Source organism: Mastomys coucha, unplaced genomic scaffold (assembly GCF_008632895.1).
Source record: "Mastomys coucha isolate ucsf_1 unplaced genomic scaffold, UCSF_Mcou_1 pScaffold19, whole genome shotgun sequence".
Lineage (NCBI taxonomy): Eukaryota > Metazoa > Chordata > Mammalia > Rodentia > Muridae > Mastomys > Mastomys coucha.
This window is the reverse complement of record NW_022196901.1, coordinates 23,918,414-23,926,806: the sequence shown is the minus strand read 5'-3', so window position 1 is coordinate 23,926,806 and position 8,393 is coordinate 23,918,414. Positions and strand designations below refer to the sequence as shown.

Sequence of the window (8,393 nt, the reverse complement as noted above, 5' to 3'; positions counted from 1 at the left end):
AGTGGAAAAAAGACAGCATTTTCAACAGATGGTGCTGGCTCATCTGGCAGTTAACATGTAGAAAAATGAAAATCGATCCATTCCTTTTTCCTTGTACAAAGCTCAAGTCCAAGTGGATCAGGGACCCCCATTGCTCTTTTATTCCTCTAATCACGGATGTCTCCCATGATGCTTGGTGCATGCTTAGAAAGTATCAACAGAAGGGCCATTGACATAGTTTGTCAAGATGGCATCTGAAGAGTTGTGAGACAAAGAATTGAGTTGTGAGATTCAGACATCTGAGAGTTGGCATAGAGGCTGAGACAATAGTGATTCCAAGGGTCTGATGTGGGATGGCTCTGCTGTGCTCAAATGAAGAGAACATAGGAGGTGAGAGCAGAGATTAGTGGAGCTACCCTCTTTTTCCTCATTTTCCTCCTTCAGGCCTACTCCTTTCTCTTTCTAGCTCTTCCCAGAATCTACTTCAGCCAGGCTTTTGTTTCCACTGCTTCAGAAAACGTCTCTTGTTAAAGTTGCAGTGACTTTCATGCTGCCTAATCCAGTTGTCAACTGCACCACCAGCCTTAGTATGGTCCTTATCTCTATTCTCTTCTCCCTCACTCATTTCCTGCCCCTTGATTCACTTACAAAAAGATTTTCTGTGAGTCCCTCAGCTGTATAGTTATTTCAGCATTACTCTATTTCCTTCTCTTATTCTGACTGCTGGATTATTCTTTCTTCCTTCTGTAACTTTTCTCTTTTAAAAAAATGTCTTGACTTTGAGTTTCCTCTTCACAACTCCTTTGTTTTGTGATAGCACTAAGGATGAACTCTGCTTGCCTTTCTCTTTCCAGCTTTTCTGGGAATCCGATTGAGCCAGGCTTTTGTCTCCATTACTCCAGAAAAACAACTCTTGTTTAGGTTGCAGTGAATTTCAAGGCACCAGATCCAGTTGTCAATCCTCTGTCCTTATCGTGTTTGGCCTGTCAGCAGTATTTGACACTGTTGTAAATTCCCCTTTCCTTCATGTGGGTTGTGAGATGTGCAAGCCCTAGGTGCAAGCCCTGCCCTTAGTTACTGCTTGCCTGGCAGCCTCGGAACATCTGAGAGCTATGCTGTTTTCAGACTTATCTTCTCTGCCTGCATTTGCACCATAGCCTCAGGACATTGTCATCTGCTGATTGTTCTTTGTTTTTTAATGTGTAGTCTAACCTGTCCTATGAACAGTATAGGTTTATAAAGATCTACTCACTCAGCTTTCCACCTTTGAGTGTATATCTTAAACTCAGCAGAGCCTGCTCCTCCTCTGAACCATTTCCTTTTGTAATCTTCCTGACTAAGGACTTTGCAACTCAATCTTTCTAGTTTCTCAGGAGTAGGACTTTTTGTTTGTTTGTTTGTTTGTTTTTCAAGACAAGGTTTCTCTGTATAGCCCTAGCTGTCCTAGAACTTACTCTGTAGACCAGGCTGGCCTCAAACTCAGAAATCTTCTTGCCTCTGCCTCCCAGGATTAAAGGCATGTGCCACCACTGCCTGGCTAGGACTAGAACTTTTGTGTTTATTTTTAGAAATCCTAACAGGCCTGCTTTCAAAACACCCATAACTCAATCATTTCTTAATGTTTCACTCTACAGGTCTGAGTGATGTCTCTCCTGCCTTGTTTTGTGCTCAGTTCGTTTATGGTCTATGCTTCTGTCTTGATACGTATATACATACAGACATACATATAGTGTGTGTGTGTGTGTGTGTGTGTGTGTGTGTGTGTGTGTGTTTGTCCCCTAGCAATTGGGGTGAATTTCTTCCCTTAGTCTGATCATGCCACCTCTCTGTTCAGAGTCTTACATGGATTCCTGTCTTCCTTGGTATCATAGCCAACTTGTTAATTACCATGTGTAAGTACTAGCACCTGTAACAAAGTCTTCTGTGCCCTGGACTCCTATGAATTGTTAACAGATGAATTGTCATCTGTTATTTTTTCTTTTCATTTGAACACACCAGAGCCGTCTTGCTTCAGGTCTTTGACACTACTGTTATCTCTGCATCACACACTGCTGGTTTTGCTCCTCTTGTCCTATCATTCTTCCTCAAGTGACATCCTGGTGAGATGAGTCCCACTGCTAATGGTACTCCCTATTTTGTTAGGCCCATTCTCAAATACTCCGTAATGTAATTGTCTGATATATATTTATATTTATATTTATTGTGGTTTTTGTTTTTTGTTTTTTCGGAACAGGGTTTCTCTGCATAGCCCTGGCTGTCCTGGAGCTCACTTTGTAGACCAGGCTGGCCTCGAACTCAGAAATTCGCCCGCCTTTGCCTCCCAAGTGCTGGGATTAAAGGCCTGCGCCACCATCGCCTGGCTTATATTTATTGTTCCTGCTCTTTCTGTTATGTGTCATAAGGGTACGCTTTTGCTCACTAGTGTCCCTAGATGTAGCAAGCCCACAGCAGACGACTTAGTAATGAGTCAGTTCAGGAAGCCTCTGTTGCCATCTGACATCCTATTGTAACTTTAAGATTCATTGTTTTACAGCCAAGTTTCTCTCTTTGCTTGCTCATGGAGCCTGACGTCCATTGCTTTGTAGACTACTATTTTTTTATGTTTCTTCACCAGCATTTGAATTTTCTGTTGACCCATTTTCTGTGCTTCAGAGGATTTCATGTGGAGGTTGTAACTCTACTAGCATCCTCTTATTAGTCAATTTTTTTTCTTTTGTTTTGAGATAGGATTTCTCTGTGTAGCCCTGGCTGTCTTGGAACTCTCTCTGTAGACCAGCTGGCCTTGAACTCACAGAGATCTGTCTGCTTCTACCTCCCTGAATGCTGGAATTAAAAGTGTGTACCGCTACCACCTGACTTAGCCAGCATTCTTAACATCTTTAGGCTTCCAGAACAGATATTAGGATTGTGTTCCATAAGTCTCCCACATGTATTATGAGGATGTTGACACGCAGTTTGTGGTGCTCCTCTCCATTTCAGTGTTGTTTTCTAAGTGGATGACTTAGACAGGGATGACTACGACCAAGTCTGAAGTCTTTTTTTATTACATGTCCACCAACTCATACTGAGAAGCCCATGCTCAGAGTGCTCACTAGATTTCAGCAGGTTGAAAGGCTTTTTTCAATATGCTCCATAAGCTTGAGTGAGGCTTTATTTTTAGCATTTGGTCTTTGGTGGGTATCCTGTTTCTTTCTTTCTTTCTTTCTTTTTTTTTTTTTTTTTTTTTTTTTTTTTTTTTTTTTTTTTTTTTGGTTTTCCGAGACAGGGTTTCTCTGTGTAGCCCTGGATATCCTGGAACTCACTCTGTAGACCAGGCTGGCCTCGAACTCAGAAATTCGCCTGCCTCTGCCTCTCAAGTGCTGGGATTAAAGGTGTGCGCCACCACCGCCTGATGGTATCCTGTTTCTTGACCTTCCCTGTTTACCCATTTGTTGTCGCAGCTCTGACAAAAGTAAAGTGCAGTGTACACATATGACCTAAATAAAAATGGGTAGACTTGGGTGGACATTTCTCAAGATATACAGATATACAACAGATATATGAAAATATACTTAACATCCTTTGTCATAGAGAAATATAAAGGAAGATTCACCTGATATCTGTTGTAATGGCTGCTTCCATAGAACAAGAGAGAAGTTCTGTTGAGGATGTGGAATAAAAGGAAGCCTTGTGTGCTACTGGCACCAGAAGAGCATAATGTGTCCTCCAGAATGCTAAGCAGATGTGTAAAGTGGTCTATCTCTTCTATTCTGGATCTACATTCAAAGGAAATGAATTGGTTTATGAGAGACACTGTGCTCAGGGTTCACCATGTCAGGTTATAGAGACAACTGATGTGTGTGTGCTAGTATAGATGAATAGGTAAAGAAAATGTAGTAATCCTGATGTGTACCATTCAGCCTTAAGAAAATTGTGTCATGTAGGGCATCAAGGGATAATCTGGAGAACTTCTGCCAAATAAAGTCTAAACTAAACAATTTGAGCTCATAGAAGTAAAGAGTATACCAGAAAATGGACTGAGGGTTGATGTGTGGCCAGTGGGTGCCAGAGTTCATAAGGGTGAGTTTAGTAGGCCTGCTGATCTAATGATGTTGTGAAGAACAGTGCACTGTGTGTTAAAATCCTTGAGAGTATATTTTAAGTTCTAATCAGTAGTGATAAGCCGGTGAGCTTCTTTCTCCATTAACTAGTAGTACAGTGGGGAGGACATTGCCATGTGTGGAGAGTGGAACTTCAGGTCACATATAGTAATCCTGCACAGTTTTTATTAGACAAAGTAAGTGGAATTTATCTTTAAGACTTAAACCACAGTTGAATAAGGAATTTTAATTTTAATCTTAGTATGTGGAATATTTACAGAACAGTTTTTTTTTTTTTTCCTTTTTGGTTTTTTGAGACAGGATTTCTCTGTATAGCCCTGGCTGTCCTGGAACTCACTTTGTAAACCAGACTGGCCTAGAACTCAGACATCTGCCTGCCTCTGCCTCCCAAGTGCTGGGATTAAAGGCGTGCGCCACCACTGCCCAGCTGAACAGTTATTTTTTTACTCCACATTGATCTGTGATGCTTCTTTTATGCTAAAGCTCCATGTGACTGAATCTGTCAAGTTGTGGTGCCAGGACACCCACCACACTTTACTGCAACTCTTAGCATGCTTTACTTTTCAGGAGGATAATGTGGGCTCATTAATTTCAGTTTTCAGAATTGTTGATGATGGTTTGGCTCTTTATGCCTTCACATAACTTTGAAAAACATTTTCTCAAGTTATGAAAACAGAAAAACTTTAAACTGGTCTTTCTCACCAAAATAGTATTAAGTAGAATAATCGACCAGTTCACATATTAATATTTTTTATCAAAATGTTACATTTGTGAAGTTTCCATAAGTTTTACTTTTCAGTAGTTATAGATCCTTCATTTCCTTTAAATACCAAAGATGTATCTTTTGTTGGTTATAAAAATGACCTATTAAAATGTAAATGACCTATTAAATTTCTTTGTTTCAGATATGTTTTCTTCTTTTTGCCATTCTCTACATTGTTTCCTACTTCATCATTAGAAGATACAAGAGAAAATCTGGTAAGTAGAAACAGATATGTTACAGCTTTCATCAGGGCTGGGTATCTGGGGTGGTATATGTGCTCTACCCACACAGTGCAGCCATGCTGAATATGCTGATGGCCGAAGTAAATAGTTGCCTGGTCCTAAGAATACTAAATACTAAAAATACTAAAGGTAAATAGTACTTACTGTTACCCCTAGTACTAAAAATAGCCCCCAGGGAACCCAGCTGCCCTCAGCCACTTGCCTAGCCCAGACCAGAGTCCTTGCTTATCACAGCTCTCATGCCTAACTAAGAATAGCATTGGCTATTTAGTACCTAGGAAATTCCAGAGTTTATGAGGGTGTTTGATTCTTTGTGGCTGGTTCTAACTGAGCATCCTAGACATCCCAGCCCCGTTCATTTTCTCACTACAGAACCGTCGTGTCTGCCCATCCTTCCCTCTTTTCCTCTTCCCTCCCTCCCTTCCTTCCCTCTTTTCCTCCTCCCTCCCTCCCTTCCTTCCCTCTTTTCCTCCTCCCTCCCTCCCTTCCTTCCCTCTTTTCCTCCTCCCTCCCTTCCTTCCTTCCTTCTCTCTGATTTCCTTTTGTTCAGAAAGATGTATTTATTTACTTATTTTTGTTTTATGTGCTATAGTGTTTTGTCTGCCTATGTATTTTTGCACTAATGCATGCCTCATGTCTGCAGAGTTCCTGGGTGTTGGATCCCCAGGAACTGGAGGTAAAAATGGCCTCCATGTAATTGCTGTGAATCAAACTTGAGACCTCTGCAGGAGCAGCAAGTGCTCTTAAGTGCTGAGCCATCTCTCCAGCCTCTTGTTTTCCTTCTCTAAAGCAATATAAAATTTAAAGTACCTATAATTGTATTGATATTCAATTGGATAGTATCATGTATTATTTCATTTTGTCCTGAGTTAATCAGAGGGTTTTTTATATCTTTATTTTTTTAATGGACTGATGAGTTCAGAGTTTTAGATTAGTATTTTATATATATTCTGGCAGAATCCTTACTACTTTCTGCTAATTCTCAGCTATTTTTTAATCATAGTATTGTCTATCTGTGATGTTGTGCTAATGGTCAATTGCTGTATGATACTTGTATTAAAGATTCTTTGATATAATATCATTTATCAAACTTGAGAGAGATAAAAGGAACAACTCTTGTTGCAGTATGTTGCTTTACAGCCATCACCTGGCTCTGCGACTGTTTGGAAGTGTTTCTGGGATCCTGTAATCTGCCAGAAATGTGAAGATCTGCAGATTCAAGACAGTTCCCCAGTTGTTTTAAAGATATCTTGTCGCATTGCTTTATAGATTACACACATAGAAGAAAAGAGAGGGTAGGGTACAAATGAAAAACATGAATGCATTGTTCAAGGGGAAGTTAAGGGTGATGTACAGGAAAACTGTAGATTTAGATGATCTTTTGGTTAATCCAATAGTTGCAGGGAATGAGAAGACTATGGACCTTGTTGGTTGGATTGAATGTTGGATATGGATAAGGAGACAGTGGACCTTTTCTCCAGACTTGGTGATGTGGAGGTAGCAGGTGTGGAGGTAGCAGGATAAAAATTAATCATGAATGTGATTTTGTGGTAACTTTGACTATAAAGTTATTTTGGGAAGCCTGTAATTCAGGACAGACACTGCAAAGAATGGCTAAAACACACCACTGACATTGAAGCTAGAGAGTTTCCAGAGGTCCAGAGGCTCAAGGAGAGCCTTCCAGGACATGAGACAGATGAAGAGCTGGAAGGATTGGAAGATTTTGCAATATTTATGTACTTACATAGTCCCTTTAGCTGGTAACTTTATGAATGAAAGCAAAAGAAATGGTGTCTAGGAGGCCTGAGAAAGGAAGAGGGGATAAAGAAGATATCTTGATGGAGTCTGCCTGCTACTTAAAAAGATATGGAAAATGATATTTTTTTTTCTGTAACTTGGACAATGCTTTTGAATTGTTGAGATGCTGTCTAAGGTTTTCTTAGTTAGGGTTTAACTTCTGTGAACAGACACCATGCCCAAGGCAACTCTTATAAGAACATTTAACTGGGGCTGGCTTATAGGTTCAGAGGTTATCATCAAGACAAGAACATGCCAGCATCCAGGCAGGCATGGTGCAGGAGGAGCTGAGAGGTCTTCATCTTCATCTGAAGGCTGCTAGCAGAATACTTCCAGGCAGCTAGGATGAGGGTCTTACAGCCCACACCCACAGTGACACACCTACTCTAACAGGGCCACACCTCCTAATAGTGCCACTTCCTGGGCTGAGCATATACAAACCATCACAAAGGTAGTTTAGGGTGGTTTAAGAAGATCTTATCATTTCCTCTACTTAGAAAAACTAAAAAAAAAAAAAAGTGCATAAGTTCTGTTTTATAATAGAAATGTCTGTTGGTCATTAATAACCCAAACTTATCCTGACATTGTCTACCTGCATTTCACAATGGTTCTGTGGTTTTAAGTTTTCTTATTAATTAATTAATTAATTTATTTATTTTTAAACTTTTATTGCATCATGATGAGAAAAGTTACAAGATTTCAATTTATCTGAATTTGTTAACATTTAAAAACATATTTTAAGTAAATAGAATTACATCACATTCTTGTCTCCCTTTTGTACCCCTACTTCTCCCAGAGACCCCCCTTCGATACCTACAATATCTTTTTTGTCATATTCCTTAAAATTTATAAAATATTATAACAATAAAAATGAGTATTATAAAAGTTGTTTGATATAAAACAACAATCAATTTAACAGTCTTCTGTAGATGCTCATCTACAGCAATAGTGAAAATACATTATTCTCAATATAAATTTTAAATAACTCCAAATATATTAACTGTATATTTCAAAATAATACATCACTACTAGTATTTTCTTAAATGAACATAAATATATAAAGTCTTTTTGTTTGTTTTGTATCGGGCGGTGGTGGCACACGCCTTTAATCCCAGCACTTGGGAGGCAGAGACAGGCAGATTTCTGAGTTCGAGGCCAGCCTGGTCTACAGAGTGAGTTCTAGGACAGCCAGAGCTACACAGAGAAACCCTGTCTTGAAAAAAACAAAACAAAACAAAACAAACAAAAATCTTGGCTCTTACTATGGTACAAGCCCAAAATAAGAACAATTTTTAGACATTGAATTTCATTGTAATAAGGCTGTACTTCAATGACCCTCACATCACCAAAGGATTTTACTCCATCGTAGCTAAGCTGAGAGTTGACAGTTCTGCTGCGCCGAGGAATGAACTGTAGGCATGATTTTTGGATACAGACTTCCTGTTATGGTCAAAGCTATTTGGCTTGAGTGAGTGACTTTATTCTCAGCCCACAGAGAACAGGTTACATTCA

At 39.5% G+C, this 8,393-nt stretch overlaps 1 protein-coding gene across 6 annotated transcripts in view; it reads left to right on the top strand.

Moving 5' to 3' along the window:
• Lmbr1 (limb development membrane protein 1) overlaps nucleotides 1–8,393 on the top strand; it is a 155,032-nt gene that overhangs the window by 18,684 nt on the left and 127,955 nt on the right. For all 6 annotated transcript variants that reach the window (XR_004121481.1, XM_031380269.1, XM_031380266.1 and 3 more), the window contains exon 2: nucleotides 4,985–5,057. Coding sequence is in view for 5 of the 6 variants with exons in the window: in XM_031380269.1 (XP_031236129.1) it covers nucleotides 4,985–5,057 (73 nt within the window). In the remaining variant the exon portion in view is untranslated. The remainder of the gene's footprint in view (nucleotides 1–4,984; nucleotides 5,058–8,393) is intronic.